The sequence below is a fragment of the Eretmochelys imbricata genome, chromosome 22 (genome assembly GCF_965152235.1).
Source record: "Eretmochelys imbricata isolate rEreImb1 chromosome 22, rEreImb1.hap1, whole genome shotgun sequence".
Taxonomy (NCBI): domain Eukaryota; kingdom Metazoa; phylum Chordata; order Testudines; family Cheloniidae; genus Eretmochelys; species Eretmochelys imbricata.
In genome coordinates this window covers 14,176,879-14,194,924 of record NC_135593.1, presented here as the reverse complement: position 1 = coordinate 14,194,924, position 18,046 = coordinate 14,176,879, and the positions used below count along the sequence as shown (strand labels likewise).

At 52.2% G+C, this 18,046-nt stretch overlaps 1 protein-coding gene across 1 annotated transcript in view; it reads right to left on the bottom strand.

Moving 5' to 3' along the window:
- Positions 1-16,409, bottom strand: part of NECTIN1 (nectin cell adhesion molecule 1) — a 149,166-nt gene extending 132,757 nt beyond the window's left edge. Inside the window, exon 1 of the mRNA XM_077839944.1 lies at positions 16,328-16,409. Within this exon, the coding sequence (XP_077696070.1) occupies positions 16,328-16,409 (82 nt within the window). The remainder of the gene's footprint in view (positions 1-16,327) is intronic.
- Between the last annotated feature and the right edge of the window lie 1,637 nt (positions 16,410-18,046).

Here is an 18,046-nt window from a genome sequence, read left to right as displayed (position 1 = left end):
TTATTAATCCCACGGAAGGCTGAAACGAGAGGAGAATGCAAGGTCTGAACAGCTCAGCAAGGCCAGGACAGGGGCTAATATGCTGTGAAACCAGTTCGCAAAGGAAACGGCCCTTCAAAAAAGTCCCTTTCTTAATGCGCCTTAAATCTCCTCCACTCCTACTCCACACCAGGGTTTCACAAGAACCAGCTTGGAGTCAGCTCCTGAACAATCCCATCCCAGATTTCCCAGGAGACACCCAGCAAGCTCAGGCAGGACATTTAAGGAGCGCAGGCAGTTCTGTGAAGACCTCCAGCCAGGCAGGATGCATTCAATAAAGCTGCATCTTCTTTACTCCAATACTGAGCCTCAGCGTATTAATACCAGCTTCCCAGGGAGCTAGGACACAAATCTCCTTTCCGTGCATCCCGACAATAATTTGCGACTCCCTCTGGCAGAAAGCAAATAGCTCCAACCCCAGCTTTGCAAAGCACAGCTTCTGCATATCCTCCCTTCTCCTGGAAGGCTGCAAAGACCCGGGAACTCTACACTGGCAATGGGATATCAAGCCCTTCCTCCCACCACCAGGCTGTGAGCTCAATTCCAGCCTACAACAGCAGAGACCACAGTTGTTACCAGCTAAGCGCCTGCATATGCATTGAACATAACGGTTCTCAGACAAGCGCTGACAGTGCTACTTGCTCCCCTTATGTAACGAGCTGGCCCCCATTACCAGCTGGGCACCGCACGAGATTTGATGTATTTACCCTCAGAACCCTCCTGGGAGGTCAGGCAGGGCTATTATCCCCATTTTACAGATGGGCAACTGAGGCTGGGAAAGGCTAAGTGACTTGCCCAAGGTCTGACAGGAAGTCTGTGGCAGAGGTCTCCAGCTAGCAACCTAACCACTAAGGCCATCCTTCCTGCCTTGGTATTCTCAACAGAGAGAACCAGGACTGAGTGGGGCTTGGGACATGACCTCCCTCTTCAACCCTACAAGTGGTTTCTCCAGTTGAGGGTCAGTGGGCAGCAGAAGCTGGCCCTGCTGCTGTCTGTTCCTTGGCTAAACGGCTGGTACTTTTCGCCAGCCCTAAAAATTCCCATCAAATATTTATTTTAAACCACAAATGAGCTGGCGGCAAAGCAACTGAGTGTAAAATCAACAGACCCTTTGCAATGAAACAAAGGAGAAATATAATGGACCAAGTTCATCCCTGGCATAACCCCAGCAAAGACAACAGAGTTAGACCAGAAAGAAATATTTGCTCTGTTTGAGAATATTTGCAAATGTACCTGCACTAAACAGCTTCCTGCACTAAACTGGGAATTCCCTCTGCAGTGAGCTGGCTGATCTTTGCTGGTCTCAAAAGAGAAACTATTTTGGCAGCTTATTTGTGGTACCAAAAGGAGACACTTGTCTCTGTGCTTTGCAAATTTCCTCCCATTTGTATTATATTAGCACCCACTGAGATCAAGGTCCTCTTGTGCTAGGTGCCATACAAACTCATTGCAAGAGTTCCTGCCCCAACAAGCTTATAACAAGAAGAGGGAGGATTCTTATCAGCAACCCATTCCCAGATGGGAGGCATAGACAGAGTAAGTAATTTGTCCAATTTCACACAGGGAGTCAAGTAGAGCAGGGATCAAACCCAAATCTCCTGTGTCCGAAGGCACTGCTTTAACCACAAGGCTAGCTTTCCACTCTGAATAGAAGTTGATTCAAGCATGATGCCAGCTGGTGTGGAGCAGAAGGCGCTGCAAATATATTGAGCGCTTAGGATGCCAGGCAATCATTTTGCAGGGAGGGCAGCAGCTGGATGTCAAAAGCACGAAAAATATACTTAAAAATAAGGCATTTAGCTTCATACTTCCAGAGTGGATTTAGTGCTGGGGAAAGGGCCCAGATCGATAGCACAGCAAACTACAAATTGGAGTCCTCTCCTTAGCCACTGAGCGGGTACGGCTGAGACAGCATCTGTGCAAACAACCTCCCAATAGAGTCCCTTGCCTGCACACCTCCACTGGGGGGCTGCCACCAAGTGTGAGGGGAAGCTCTCCCCGTCATGGTCCCTTTTGTCCTTGGCCTCTGGGCCCTGAACACGGGACGCAATTGTGGTTTGGGCCCTGTACGCAGACTGACTGGAAAACGAAATGCGGCCTGACACACTAGGTTTACATAAGCCACCAAAAAGGCTGTCTACAGTAACAGCTGGAGATGGGTCTGAGCCACAAACTCTGACCTGGATCCAAATGCCACCGAAGTTCAGGGGTGGCGTTTGGACGGAACTCAACCAGGATGCCCTGGTCGGGAACTGAACCGGGAGGGTGACTTCTACATACATGAGGGCAGCATCCCCCTCTGTGGGTTGCAGATATAAACAAGCTCTTCTTCCGCTCTCCAGCTCCTCAACTGTCCGCGTTCTCAGCCCCACGCTCCAGGGAGCTCTGGGTATGGTATTATTGGATCTCCCATATAAAAATGGGATCAATGCAGCTGTCAGGCTATGGTTGCACTGCCCCTGCTAATTGGTATTACAACAGGCAGACTGCAGCTCTCACTCCAACTCTCTGTTGCTTGTCATAATGTAATCAAATCTCTCTTGCTCTCTCTTTACCATGGAGCGTGACGGGAACGGAGGCTATGGCAACTGTGCGGTTTCCAGAGCGCATGGATCCTTCCTTATCACAGAATCACACAAATGTCGGGCTGGAAGGGACCTTGAGAGGTCACCAAGTCCAGCCTCTGGCACTGAGGCAGGACCAAGTAAACATAGACCATCCCCGACAGGTGTGTGTCCAACCTGTTCTTAAAAACCTCCAAGGACAGGGTTCCATGGCATCCCTTCGAAGCCCATTGCAGAGCACAACAGTTCCCGAATATCTAACCTAAATCTCCCTTGCTGCCAATTAAGCCCATTACTTCTTGTCCTACCTTCAGTGGAGATGGAGAAGAATTGATCAGCATTGTCTTTCTAGCAGCCCTTCACATATTTATAGACTGTTCTCAGATCCCCGCTCTGTCTTCTTTCCAAACACACCCAGTTTTTTTAACCTTTCCTCGTAAGTCAGGTTCTCTAAACCTTTTACCATTTTTGTTGCTCTCCTCTGCACTCTCTCCAAATTGTCCACATCTTTCCTCCAGTGCAGCACCTGGAATTGGACACAGTACTCCAGGTGAGATCTCACCAGTGCCAAGCAGAGCGGGACAATTACCTCCCACGTCTTGCAAACCTCCAGCTCCTTTTCAGCAGTGCTCCCACCTACCCAGTTATTCCTCATTTTGTAGTTGTGCATTTGATTTTGCCTTCCTTTTTTTTCCCTTATGGGGCCAGGGAATGTAGCTTTACCAGCCTTTCACCTCCAAAGCCCCAGGCTCCATCTCACAAGTGAAATGAGTTTGTTGGTCTTAACTTTGTGCCAGTAGAACATTGCCCATATCACAAGATTGTGCCGCCGCCAGGCACAGCTATGGTCTCTGCTCAGGAAAGGTCCTGAAGATTGGCATTACGGGGCGGGATGCAAGTCAGGACTGAGGTGCATTGACAGAGCTTCGGGGTGTGTATGCCCAGGACTGGAACTGTAGTTGAGAATGTGATCAGAACTGACGAGCACCATCAGAGCTGGGCATGGATAATCTAGGACTGGCGTAGCAGGGGCGGCCTGTGGGTCAGGCTTGACGAGCATCAACAGAGTTGGTCACGGAGGAATCTAGGACTGGCATGGCAGGGAGGAGCGTGGGTCAGGCTTGAGGATCAGTGGCAGAGCTGTGCAGGAGTCCAGAGTTCGATAGCAGGGTGAGCTGCAGGTAGGAATCAAGTATTGTACACTGGCAGAGCGGCACGTTGCCCTCCCTGGGAACAGTAGGACATTCCAAAGAGCGGCACTGAGTTATAGCAACAAAGCTGGGTGGGATCCCAGGGCTGGCCCAGCGAATGATGCTGCAGAGTGGAGCTGGGGTGCAGTGACAGTGCTGGGGCTGGGGAAGGCAAGGACTTGAAGAGCAGGGGCTGCAGCGGGTCAGGGAGGAGGCTGAGCTCTGAGCATGTCTGCATTGAAGCTGCTTTCCCCATGCATGGCGCTATTACTATTAATGTCACAATAGCACCTACAAGCCTCAATTAGGTCAGAGCCCCATTGTGCTAGGTGCTGTACAAACACAGAGTAAATGACCCCAGCGAGCTCCCCACTAAGCTGACTAATGAGCTCCTTTCCAGCATTCTCCTTCCTCCCTGCCCACAAGCAGCAGCCTGTTCTTTTCCATCTCCTGTCCTGAAACACTGGCTCCAGGAGGCTCAGCCAATTTACGTTGGTTGGGTGATACCTGGCAGGTGATAGACACAGAGCCCAGGATTTGCTAATTGTTACCAAATGGCAGTTACGCAGGCCTGAGTTTCCAAGACAAGTGAAGGATCAGCAGCCCTGGACCACTCAGCTCTCCGGAGACTGGCCATAAACAAAGCTTAAATAATTGGACTGCTTAGGCCAAGATGCAGCTTCTAATTATTCCTAGGCTCCCACAAATAAAGGGAATAAATCCGTGGATGGTGCCAGGCTGGAGGGTGCAGAGGGAAGCTTATTTTCCACATCACTTGAAAGCAACTATTATAAATTGCACTGAAAGATGCACCTCCCTGGGCTAGCCATATTTTTAAACTCCAGGAAAGAAGGGAAGGAAAAGCACATTTCAGTATTTATACCACAGGCAAAAATTGTATTTAAAAATCGTACATTCCTGCTGTGCTGAGTGAGAAAGAAAGAAAGAAAGAAAGAAAGAAAGAAAGATATTTCAGCTTCTACAGTTAGATGTCTGGAAATGTTATACTCATGAAATCCACTCCTACCAGCCTCCGTCTGGAATGGAGTGAGAAAATGGGGACCTTGTCAGGCCAGGTTTAGGGAACTTTCACTGAGATCGCTGATTCAACTCCAGTCTGGGTCAGTAGCAAATGCAAGTTGTTAACATCTGACTGTGGGTGGCTAGCCTACATATTACCATTGTTTTTAGTAGTTCTATGCACTGAACGCCCAAATGAAACTGAGGCCCATTGCGCTAGGTGCTGTACATACCCGTAGTGCGTGACAGTCTCTGCCCTGAGAGGCTTACAATCAAAATAGGCAAGACAGACAAAGGTGGGAGGCAAAACAGAGCAGAATTAAGTTGCCCACAATCAGCGGTAGAGCCAAGAATGGAAGCCAGGTCTCGGAGCTGCTAGTTGGGAGCTCTATTCACTAGACCACACTGAGTATAATGAAGAGGTGGGTCTCAGCCCAGCTCCCAGCAGACAGAGGAGCATACATGTAGCACCAGGCTCAGCACCCTGATTGGCTGTCTCACCAGACAGGCCAAGGACTTCTAGAGGCTTCTCCCAAGTATAATGTGCAACCCATCATGAGAGAGATAAGCCAGACATAACCAGAGCACTGTTCTCCCCAGAGATCCCAAAGATTTTTCTCCTCCTGACCTTGGTCCCATTTCAATTTCCCCTCCAGCCTCATGAACCATGAACCACACACCCCCACACCCACCCCCTTTGCAAGTGGGACGATGTGTGATCCCTTTGCCTCCCTCCCGTGCTCACCACTGCGGTGTCTCATTCACTGTGAATCGAAGGAACTTGTCAGACATTGCAGCACCGATCAACCCCCCAAACAATACGTCTCTAACAATCAGAGTGTCTGTGATCCCTCCCTCCGGAAGGAGATGCTGATAAGCCTTCCCTGTGCCTTTAATTCACATCTCTGGAGTCAAGTGCGAGTTACACATGTTGGGCAAGCTCTGCTTAATTACCAGTGGACAGTAAAATCATCACTAGGAAATTCACACTCAGGGATTTTGCAGTCTCCCTCTCTCTCTCTCTCCCGTTCTCAGTAAGCAGAAGATGCTCAGAAGCTGCCTTAGTCAGTGCTTGCTAAAAAGACTACATTGCCTCTGTCCGAAAGGCCATGGTTTTGTTACGTCCCTGCCTGCAGCTGGAGCATGGCAGCTGGCGTGGGAGGGAAGAGGGCTGCTGCAGATGTCACAAGCTCTAATAGCACATAGCAAAGGCGTGATGACCATGGAGATGAGCAAAACCTTAGGCTTCGCATATGCAGATAGACATATGTGAACAGCAGTGGCTGCAGAGATGAGCAGCAGTGCACCCACGCAAACACGGAGATGCACGCAATTATGGGGACCAGCACAGATGCATGCAAGAAGTCAGAGCCAAGCACATGGGAAACATGGGTGTACATGCCTGAACAAGTGGTTTGAGCATTGGCCTGCTAAACCCAGGGTTGTGAGTTCAATCCTTGAGGGGGCCATTTGGGATCTGGGGCAAAAATTGGGGATTGGTCCTGCTTTGAGCAGGGGGTCGGACTAGATGACCTCCTGAGGTCCCTTCCAACCCTGGTATTCTATGATTCTATGATACCTGCAGCAGGCCCAGACATGTCTGCACATGTGCAAACAGGGAGACAAAAGTGGTATTTAGAAACATGCATGCTGATATGTCTGTGCACTGTCTTTCTCAGACACCCACAAAGACTCCCTTTCCCCTAGCAATATCCCAAAGGGTAAAGCCTGGGGCTTTTTGAATGGCTCCCATAGGGAAGTATGTGCTTTCTTCCCTATGCCACATGGAACCCTGCTCCTGCCTTGGGAGCCATGTCACTAACCATCAGAGATCTCTGGGGTTTGGATTTGTCGAAGGTTTTGCTCCTTCTTTAATGCCTTTTGCCCCAGGATCTCAAGCCCTTTACAATCATGAATTAGTCAACTTTAACAGAGCCCGTGAGGCAGGGAGAAGATCATTCCAACCACAGCTCAAATTCATCCAGCTCTGGGGTGGAGCACATCTGCTGATTAACAGCCCCCAGCAATGCTACCAAACACTGTGGGAGAGGAAGTGATGAAGGATCTTGTATCCCATGGACACTGCAGGAGAGATTGTGGTAGTTGATATGAGTTAGCATTTGGCAAGTATGCCAAGGCTGCTATGCAAAGTGTCATGGGATCTTTACCACAAGCGGGCAAGTCCTAGCTTCTCCATCTCATCCACTGCCTCCTGCAAACCAGCTCCCCTGCCCCCATCCTGCTGTGGTGGCTGCAGAGAAGAGGGCGCTGGCCTGACAATGAACAGCTTGTTCGGTTGTTTCCATTGCAGTTAAATGGCCAGTGGACTAAATCCTCTTCCAGACCAGCTGCACCACCCAGCATCTTCACCTGTCAAATGGCTGAGCTCCTGTTCTCCTGGATAAGGCCATACAGACTGGGGAAGTGAGATATGGAGAACGCATCCTTAGGCCATACGCTCTGTGGGGATGCCCTTTTCATTTTGTGTACGTACAGCACCTAGCACTGAACTTGGCTAGGGCCTCTAAGCACGACTGTGATACATTCCTTACTCTTCCTCTGTGGCTGGCACCCCTTGTACATCAGAAAATCCACCCTGTGCGTCTACCTGAGAGCCTACTGAGACCTGGGGCCATTCTTACTCTGGGGTGCCTGAATAACAACCTGATCTTTAGTGCCTAGCCCCGATGGAGGGTGAAGTGAAATTTCAGGGCAGGAGATGGCTCTGTTGTTGCTGTTTGTACACAGTAGGTTTGGGTTTGGTGGTCAGTTATGACTCCGCAATGAGCCGATAACTCACCCGTCCCAGGCCCTGGGAGCAGCCGGGTGGTTTGTTTTTTGTTGCTCAAGGACAGAGCTAGGACCATTCCTCCCCTTGTTTCTTTCCTCACTGACACTGTTTATCTCGCAGGGAGCTCAGTGCTGGTGAAAGGTGCTGGACTTACTGCTCTGGAGATGGGAAGCCTATGTTTGTTCACAGAATAGCTGAGGAGAGGGTTAAAAATGCCCAGCCTCTTCCCCCTGCTATGTACCCGGAACCTTATAGCCACATTCCCCATGCCCTTACCCTGTACCCAGGGCTTGCTGGCCCCTTACTATTCCTTGTGCCCTTCTATAGCCTTTCTTTACTCTCTACCCTGTATCCCTTTGTTCTCCGTGCCCTGCGGAGACGGGCCAGTGCTCCCTATCTTGTGGCTCATCACCCCCGGGTCTGTCCTTTGTCCCTCACCTATGTGTCTACTATAACCTGCGCCTTATCTCTGGGATCCTACATTCTATGCCTGATACCCTGGGCTAGTCAGCCTCTGCTTAGACCCGTAAGTCCCACAGCCTCTAATTAGTCTCTTTTACCCTATAGCCCTGCATTGAGTCCCCCGACTGATGTTCTGGCTAGTGCATCTCATGCCCTGAGCCACATCGACTTGTAATGGATGGTATGTGAATAGATGGCACATCATAACGGCATCTAGGCCAGAGAGCACCAGCCACATGGGGTCTCACCAGTGGATTTTGCAAAGAATATTAAGGTTGAACCCAGAGATACTGCCGAGCCAGACTCAAGAAGTGCCCCACCCCTATGGGGAAAGCTGAGGGGTTCAAAGCTGATACACAGAATGTTGAGACAGTAACCGGAGCCCCAGCCTGAATCTGCCCAACACAGCCACAGATTCTCTTTTGCCCCCCTCAGCGGCTGAGATCTGCACTCTGCGTTTTCAGCCTCGATTAGAAAACAAGGCTGTTTATGCATTTGGGTGGCCACATGGCGCTCGGCTCCAGCCCCTTCGCCTCCAAAACAGACATCCCATTGTATCTGGAACCGCTGTCGCCTGTTACCAGAGAAGAAACGCTGGACGCTAGCCACAACCCGCAGGATCCCTGGACCTGTCTGTCACTCCAGGATGTGTCTCCAATCAGCCTGCTCTAAAAGAAAAGGACAACGGAGCCCTCACTGGGGAACAATAGATTCCCTAGGCCCGGAGGGTCAAATATGCACCAGACATACTGAACTACAGAAAGCCACATCCACCTGAGCTAACAACCATGGGAGGGGACCCAAAAGTTCCATCTCCATGGAGCAACTCCCTGTGTTTAACAAATGGGTGAGAGGGTGAGTGGCTGAGCTCCTGGGAAGAAAGAAAGAAAGAAAGAAAGAAAGAAAGAAAGAAAGAAAGAAAGAAAGAAAGAAAGAAAGAAAGAAAGAAAGAAAGAAAGGTTTGGCTTGCCAGGAAAGAGAACTGTGATAACATGCTTAAGCCCAGGTAAAGAGGGGCTGGGAAGAAAGGGTGGAGAAAGAGGAAGAGATGCAGCCAATCCTCAATACACAGAGGCTTACTGTTGCCTCTGTTGCCTAGATAGGTGGCTTATATGGCACACGCTGCTGCTTCAAAGCAATGATGTGATTCAAGCTCCTTGTGCAACATCCCAGCACAGCAGAGTGGGGTCACCAGCCATTTCCTCTCCTGCGCTGCAGCAGACTCCCCTGCAGTGTATGCCCCAATCAGAGGGAGGAAAGCTACGTGGGCATGGCAAGAGCAGGAATTACTTCTTAAAATGACCCAGGTCCTTTATCTCAGCGGGCAATGTTGCCAGGTGGATTGCTCCTCCCCTAGATCTCTCCCACCCACCCGTATGGCTGACGAGAATTCAAAGAGCCACTGAAAACAACCTAGACTGGGACTGACTCTAAGCCACAGGGTGTAGGGTAGGAGCAACGGGAGGGTCTGGAGGAGAGCGGGAGAGCGAGGCAGAGCCTAGCGGACAAGGTGTAGAAAGACCATTGCCCCTGCCCCCTTGCTGAAGCTGTGTCCTGGAGCATCAAGCATGTGGAAGGAAGGGGAGGATGGAATCTCAGAGGGCACCATAGGTCGGGGTGGTAGACCGAAGTTGGAGAGCCCAGGAGTAGAATTTCAAGCCCTGCTGGAGTGTAGAATTGGGGTGCACTTGAGGTGGGATAAGGCTTGTCTGCACTCTGCCTGGATCTAGCTGATAATAAGTGTCCCCCCAAATATTGTCTGGAGGGAGGGGAATATATACCTCACTGAGCGCCAGCATCAGAAGGGACGTCTTGTAAGGGAGAGGTGTCCCTGGTACAGACATTTCCCCTCCCAGTGGGATCTGGAAGGGTAGGAAACTGTGAGCCAGATCCTCATCTGGTGTCAAGCAACCCATTCACAGCAGAGGCTGAGCCCCTGTTCCAAAGCCCACTGCCTCTTGGTGCAGAGAGAGCAGGGAGCTTCAGCCGTGCCAGGGCAGAGCATCGGGAAAGAGGGGAGAAGATAAAGATGGTTGACACCCCTGTCCTACCCTCCGAGTCACTCACTGCTCTCTGCTTAAAAGCAGAGCTGAGCAGTTGCTGCAACCCCTCTGGGACCAGTCTGTGCCAACGGGCTGTCCCAGCCCCTGAGATGAAGAGGAAGAGAAAAGCAATTGTGAAGAAAATATAGGGGTTAAACTGCAGCGCTCCACCCCCCCACCCCCCGGTCCCCTGCAGTGCAGCCCCAGATCCAGGCACATGCGCCCATAATGCAGACCGGTGCACGTAAAATGGGCAGTGCCAGGGTACGTACCCACAGGGCTCGGCATGTGGAAGCACCGCTCCCGGCTTCACACGCAGTTTGTGTCTGCGACAAGCGCGCATTTAGTGGCTGCGAGGGTTGGAAGCCGGGTCCTTAAAACACAGGAAGAGTCACTCACCCACTGGGGAGGCAGGGGAAGGCCAGAGGGAGGTCTGATTAGCCCCTGTGCACTCTCACCTGCTGACTGAAGGGCCTCACTGCTCCCTCTACGGTACCTAAGGCTGGAGTTTCTTTTCTGCTCCAGAGCTGAGGGGTTCCCTTCATCCCAGCAGCAATGTGAAAGTGAACAGGGCCCATCCTAACCCAGACTAAAACCTTTGCCAGGACAGGTCAATGGGCATCTTAGCGGGACATCAGGAGAGGGGTCTGGGCTTAAACGCAGCTCAAGGAGGAGTGGGGGATATAGTTATCAATTTGATGGGTTTCACTTGAAAAGGTAATTTGGGCTACAGAGCTTTCACTGCAGCCGGAGAGACCCTGGGAGAGCAGGGACTGAATTTGTGGTTCTGTGACCAAGCAAAACCTGTTTCTCAGCTGACATTAAGAGGGGACAGGGGGAGACGATGCAAACTGCACGCCGCCTCTTCTAGCTCCCGGCACCAACCCACCAATGAGCCGGGAAGCTGGCTAGAGCTAAGCTGACGCATTTGAATAAGAGAACAGTTCTCACGGCATTGTTTGATTAGGAACCATCTGCCCCTCCCTGTATTTCATCTGTGCCCTTTATACCAACAAACCCAACTGGCCTGTGCAGAAAGACATACGGACATGTCAGTGCACACCCCCCGTACAAACACACCCACACCCACAGGGCATGCAAGTGCACACACCCACACACGGCTGTACGCACACTTGCACAGACGGACATATGTGCATACACACAAGCATGAAAATACACACATACCCGCACAGACACTCGTCTGGGTGTGCACCCACTCCCCCGGGGTCCCCGCTGCGGGGCTGGTTAAAAGTACTTTGGGATATGAGCCCGGGATAGCTATTGGCGGGTATTTGCAGGATTGCCACCGCCACCTCTTCTGCTTTCATTCCCGGCTTTGGCTCATCTGAGCATCGCACTGGCCCAAATATCATCACCCCAGGGAGTTGGCACCCTTTAAGGAATCTCTCCCGAACATCCTCTCCTGATCAGGGCCAAAGGAATTCCCAGTGGAGGGCGGGGACTCAGGACAAGCCCATGCCGGGGCTCCCACCACAGGACAGCAGGAGAGACAGCCACGGCAGGGGCAGCTAACGCCGGAAATCTTCATTGGCCCAACACAATCAAAGAAGAGCTGCTCTGACCGAAGGGCAACAACTTAGCAAGATGGAAGCGTGCATGGCAGCCATTTGCTTAAGAAAGTCAAGGGGCCTTCTGCGTCCATCTGAGGACTTGCAAACTCATCTCTGCAAAGCTCCATGGACAGCCTTCCTCCTACTGCTCTGTGTCCCAGAGGGCCATCTCTCCCTCTGCTCCATTCTGCACACATCACTATATAGCTGCCCCTTCCCCCCAGGCCTGTCTGCTGCTGGTCGCACTCCTGCAGAAGTTGTGCCTGTTAATGACACAGTGCATTTAGAGATGAGTGAATTTCCCTTGGTTACAGCAAGGACATGTTACTGAGGAGGGGGCAGTCGCTTCTGCTCCTCCCCAGCATCCTCCTCCCTCCTTATCTCATCTCTCTATTGAGGTCCTATTGAGGTTTAGACACCATGCCCATCTGATTGATTATGCACTCACTCCAACAGGAGAGTGAAAGGGAGCCCGCTGAAGGTGTCACGTGCTCATCTGGGGTGGGAAGGAAGTCACTGGAGCTGGCTTGCCCAGTTCCTGCTGTGACTCGACTCAGGAGCGAGAGGTGCCCAAAGGATCGTTCTCAGCTACCCAGTGCTTCCCTGGAAACTAGGCTGGTGCCAGTGGGAACAATCAAGCCTGAGGGAGAGCCAGCCATGAGGAAAAAGGCTGCTGGACCCTGCCAATGCCCACTTACACTATTAACCACTAGTTAGCGATGCCCCTTGTATTGTTCTGAGATGAGCATCCCGTCATGCCCTTGGTAATCCCCCTCTCTTCCTAATCCTGCTTTGCAGCCCCCATGGTGTTTGCCAATGGTTTCCAATTAATTTTAATACCCCTGTGAGGCTGGTGAATATTATAACCCCATTATCCAGATCAGGGAAACTGAGGCAAAAGAAAGCAAAGAGGCTCACCCTACAGTCACGCAGACTCAGAGACAGAGTTTGGAAGTAAAACCCTGGAGTCCTGCTCCCTGGTCCCCCCTGCTCTAACCAGTCGTCAAAAGTGGTTCCCACCATGCAGTAACCGCAGAGTAGCTGGGCAAGTTGAACTCAGGTCAGCTGGGTTGGCTCCAATTCCAGCTGGAACACCCAACCCATGCTGACACACGCCCATAAATTCACTCCAGGCCAAAACTCGGTCGGTAAGTTCCAGTGCACTAGCAATATTTAATGAGAAAACAGCCACAAAACACACACACTCACTTCCCAAAATACTGTAGTCTGATCCAATTGTTGTCATGCTGCAGGAGTGCACAGAAGAAAAAAATCTGACCCGATCCAACCAATGAATTCAATGTTTGCAAACGTCAGCCTTTTAGCAGATGCTTCATGATATTCTTGCTGCTCTTCGACCATACTATGGACCAGTCCCCTTTGGCATCTAACAAAGATATGCAGCTTGGGCATTGTGAATGGTCTGATGACAGATTCTCCTGAAGGCTGTGCAATCTCCTTGGAAAGGAAATTTCCCCTTGAATTGCAGTGAAGTCTCACATCTGACCTAGGGCCTCCAGGCCACTATAACTTGGGTGTGACTTAGCCAGTGATCATCAAAGTACTTTGAAATTGCAAATTGCCATCAAGCATGTCTATAGCACCTCCCATCTGTGGATCTCAAAGCACCTTACAAACCAAGCTACATAGGCCCCACCGTGAACTCAAGAAGTATTACTGTCCCAACTTAAGAGAAGGCAATTGCCCACGTTCCCACAGGAAGTCTGCAGCAGTACTGGGAATAGAAACCAGATCTTCTGGCGCCAAGTCACCCATATCAACCACAAGACCAGCTGTGCCTCGAACGGCACCAATTTCCATGGCAGATAAACAGATAGCGCATTAGTACTTCTTAAACATAAATTTAACCACAAGTGTTCCCAGCCTCTGAAAATCAGCTGGTTAGGGTCTTTCTTGTCCAGCTCCCTGTGGTTTTGAATTGGCCGATTCCCATTAACATCTTTGAAGCTCTACACTGCAGCCTGATATGATACCTGGTAATGGCTCCACACGGACAGGAAAGGAGATTTGCATGGTAGACTGCAGGAGCCCGGAATTGAATCCGTTATGGGCGACTGAGCAGATTGCATTAAAGACAATTTGTGAAACAGATTTTTATAGGGGACTTCATATACCTTTTTATGGCAAGGAACTTTTATCTCCTTATAAGACAAAACTAACATTATAAGAAGAGAGGGAATGGGCGGGAAACGCACACAGGAGAGGAACAAAAAAAATCTGCATTGAACAGATGAACATTAAAGGTCTGACAGAAGCAGAGGAATGCAGGGAGAAGATTAAAATTGCCTCCTGATTTAATTGCATCCTTCCTGGGTCCCATACCATTCCCTTCAGCAAAGTAGGGGATTTTTTTTTTTTTTTTTTTTTTTTTTGACCAGCAGAGCGAAAAAGAGCTTCATTCTGTGTTCTCCACCTCTCCCTGCCTTTTCCCTGACACCTCTGCCTCTCTGGGTCTCAGTGGCTATATATGGATAGCTACGTGCACGCGCTTTCCAGCTTTTAAATGTAACATCTCACTCCCTTGCAGAACTCACTGTGAACGGATGTTGCTGAGGTGAGCCGTTTAGTAAGATTCATAAGCTCTTTGGGGCTCAGGGACCATCTTTTTGTTCTGTTTTTGTACAGCATCTAGCACACTTGAGCCCTGATCTCTGGCTGGGACTCCTGCCCGCTACCAGAGCTGAAAATATCAACCACCCATGCTTCAGGGCACAAAGCGGTCACCAGCAGGGGTCAGGAAGGAATATATCACCAAAGCGTTGCGGAGTTGACTGTACGTTTCTCTGCAAATCAGAGCCAGGCTACCAGACAAGATGGGCCATTGGTAAGCTCCAGGAGAGCTGGAGGAGGGATAGGAGAGTAGACAGAGCACTGATCTATTGCGATCTGGCAAGAGATGGGACTTCCAATGGACCCTTAAGTATAGCAGGAAGCAGGATACCGATTAGATGGAGCACTAATCTCTTCTAGCATAGGAGTGGCAGGATAGGAACTGAAGCAATGAATAGACAGAGCAACTGTGTTTTGCTAAGGCAATTCCTATGCTTCAGTGGTGATATGAGGGATAAATTATTAATCACAGTGGCTGCAAAAGCAAACCACTCATCCCTCTGCTCCTGCAGACTCATTCCATCTCCAGTACCTCTTGGCTGTGTGTGGGGAGCGTGACCTAGCCAATGCCCCGAATGGAAAATCTCCAAGGGCATCCATGGCAAATGATTTCCTGCAAAGTTTGAGCTTGTTTCCTGCAAGCCACAGCTCAGAGCAGCTTTTAAAACAGCCAATCCACCTGGCTGGAGAAAGTGACCTGTATAAGAGGCCAGGGCTGTTTTCACCCATCACATTATTACTCTGCAATGCACAACCAGCTCCTTTTCCTCCCAGGCAGGGACACATCCAGCTCTGGCTTCCCTTTCTCCTGGACTCCCCGCCCTTGGCAGATCCTCTCTGGACTCCTGACTTTCAGCACCAGGCCTTCACCCTCTCCCACATCCCTTGAGCCGGCCAGTCTCCGGATTTGCCCATCCCTGATGCTCCCCAGTGGCGACAGGTCCCGGGGTACTTGCAGCCAGCTGCTGATCCAGCCCTCTGCCTTTCCCCCCTTTTAAAACGCCCACCTCTGATCCGGCTCCTCCCGCCTGCCCAGCTGTAAGGCTCCCTCCCTCTGCAGCCCGTCCCCCTGCCAAAGGGCAGGCAGTGGGGCGCTGGTTCCTGCACTCACAGGCTTGGGCAGAAGGAGTTAAGCCCTGAAAGGGGGAATCTGTTGGAGTCGCCTCCCAAACGCATTTTCCAGCACAATGCCCCCGGACTGTCCCTGCCCCTCGGCCCCACATCTGAGTGCTAAGCCGACAGCCACCTTTTGTTTTCTTTGCAGGACCCCGGATTTACGTTAACCCGCTCGGTGCTGCAGCAGGCGCCAGGAGAAACAGAGCCAGCCCAGCCAGGGCAATTTGAAAAGTGGGTTAGCCTATGAATTGCCCTACAGCCGAGGCCGGGGGAGAAGGGGGCAGAGCCGAGCCACGCCTGGCAAACGGCTGCCCACGGCTCGGTTCTCCTCCCACTTGCACCAGCGGGTACACGGCAGGGCGAGTCTTCAGCGGAGTCGCTCTGGCTTGACACAGCGGGCACCGGGATCCGAATCAGGCCCCGAGAGCGGATCGGCACCGTGACCCGTGCAGCTGGGGGAAGGGGGGGACGGGACACGCGCACCCCAAAACATCTGTGCGCCTCCCCCAGCCCTTTTCTGGGCAGCCTGGCAGCGCCCGACGCTGCCACCGCCAACACGCACAAACCGCCCCAGCGCCCGGGACTCCGGAGCCTGGCTGCCGCCAAAACTAATCATCCGGTTGCTGGTTTACAGGCAAAGACGATCTCGGCCCGTTCTGCCAGCCCCCCCCCCCCCCCGCCCATTCGGGACCCCAGCCCCCCCCAGATGCCTTCACGTCTGCTGCAAAGCTAGGCAGAAAAGAAGCCGGGTTCTCACCCCCCCACCCCCCCCCCCCACCTTATTCACCTCCAACTTCCCTTCGCCCCCCAGCCCCACCAATCCCCCCGCCCCATCCTTGCAGCCAGGGAGCCGGGCCCTGGGGAGGGCAGGGCTGGGCAGCCGCCGATCCCAGTCGCTCACCTGGTAAGAGGGAAGCCACCAGCAAGCAAACTCCAGTAGTCCACCAGCACCCAGGGCGACTCGACCGCCGGTGCGGAGCCATCAGAGTTTCTTACTCAAAGGAACCGGGCGCGACGCGGGGGTTCAGGCGAGCTGCTGGCTTGGGCTTGCACCCCACCCCCCTTCCAAAAAAAAATGGCAAAGGAAAATACAAACACGACCCAGGCAGGGGCAATAAATATCGGGCGCACCAAGCAAATCTGGCGGGGCAGGCTGTGCAGGGGCCCCTTAAAAATCCACCGATTGTCGCGGACAGCCTCCCTTCTGGGGTTACAAAAATTGCTCCAAGAGGGAGCCCGGACCCGGCTTTTTTCCCCCCAGCGGGGAGCTCTCCTTCGTCCTCCGGCGACCACGTCCGCAGGGGCAGAGCTCTCTCCCTTAGCACCGCCGATCCCTGAAACCAGGCGGAGGACAAGTCATGCTCCCCTTCTCCGCCTCCCCCTCCGGACCCTGGGGGCAGGTCGGAGCCCTTCACCGGGGAACAAATCCCAAGGCAACCACGCAGGAGGCTGGATCTCTTCCCCCCGCCGCCCGGCCGGGCTGTGCAAAGAGGGGAAAGGGCTTGTTAATTTCCAGTCCACGTTGCTGCGATCAGATGGTCCCAGCTTGGTGCAAGTTGCAAAGCTCCATGTCTTTGCTTCTCTCCTCCAGGAGCAAGGGGGAGGCACTTCCCGGGCACCGAGAGCGGGAGCGAGCGGGCTGGCGGCGGCCGGGGCGACTCTTTGGCACCGAGATTTTGCTGCGACTGGGGGAAAGAACTGGAGTCTCCTTGGAGCATCAGCACGGGAAAAGCGGGTCCCTCCCTTCTGGTCTCTGCTCTGTAACAATGGAACGCGCAGACACACACTGGCGTGGCTCCGGATCCGTAACCCCGCTCCTCCGCTGTGATGTCAGCTCATGTAAAGCAGGAGGAGGGCTCAGCCTTAACCCTTTCCACGGGGAGGCGCGGGCAGCAGCCGACCAGCCGTGGCCTGCAGCCGACCCCCACTCGCAGACCGGGCTGTGGCTCGTTTTTTTAGGGATCCCCCCTAACCCCCCTAAAAATTAGCACCGACTTCGAGCGGCTGCGCCCGCCGGGGAAGGCAGATTTAACATGATCCCGTCCCAACCCAGAATTCAGCCAGTCTGGGCCCGATCCTGCTAAAGCAGCATTAGCCCTTGAAGTGAGCTGTAGCTCACCAAAGCTTATGCTCAAATAAATTGGTTAGTCTCTAAGGTGCCACAAGTCCTCCTTTTCTTTTTGCGAATACAGACTAACACGCTGTTACTCTGAAACCTGTCATTAGCCCACTAGTTTCAACTGGATAACTTCCCCTCATAGAGAGAGAAAGAGAGAGACCGGGAAGGTCTGCAGCCCCGACCCACTATTTGTTTGGTTTTCTATATTTAATCCCTGAAGTCATCCCATGGGACCCGGGTTCTGTGGCTTCCGGTGCTCTTGAGTAGTGGGACCAGGGGCCTGGGAGTCAGGACTCCTAGGTTCACCCACACATGCCCGCCTTCACCTCAAGCATTTCCCTTGTATGTTGTTTCCCTCTTCCCGCATCCATAGTCGGTCCCCCTCCATTTAGACTGCAAGCTCTTCTGGGAGCGCCTAGCCAACTGGCGTGATGGATGAGTAACACTAAATGATCCGGTTTTTCTGGCTTAGAGCCCCTGGGCCCCACTTTATCTACCTGT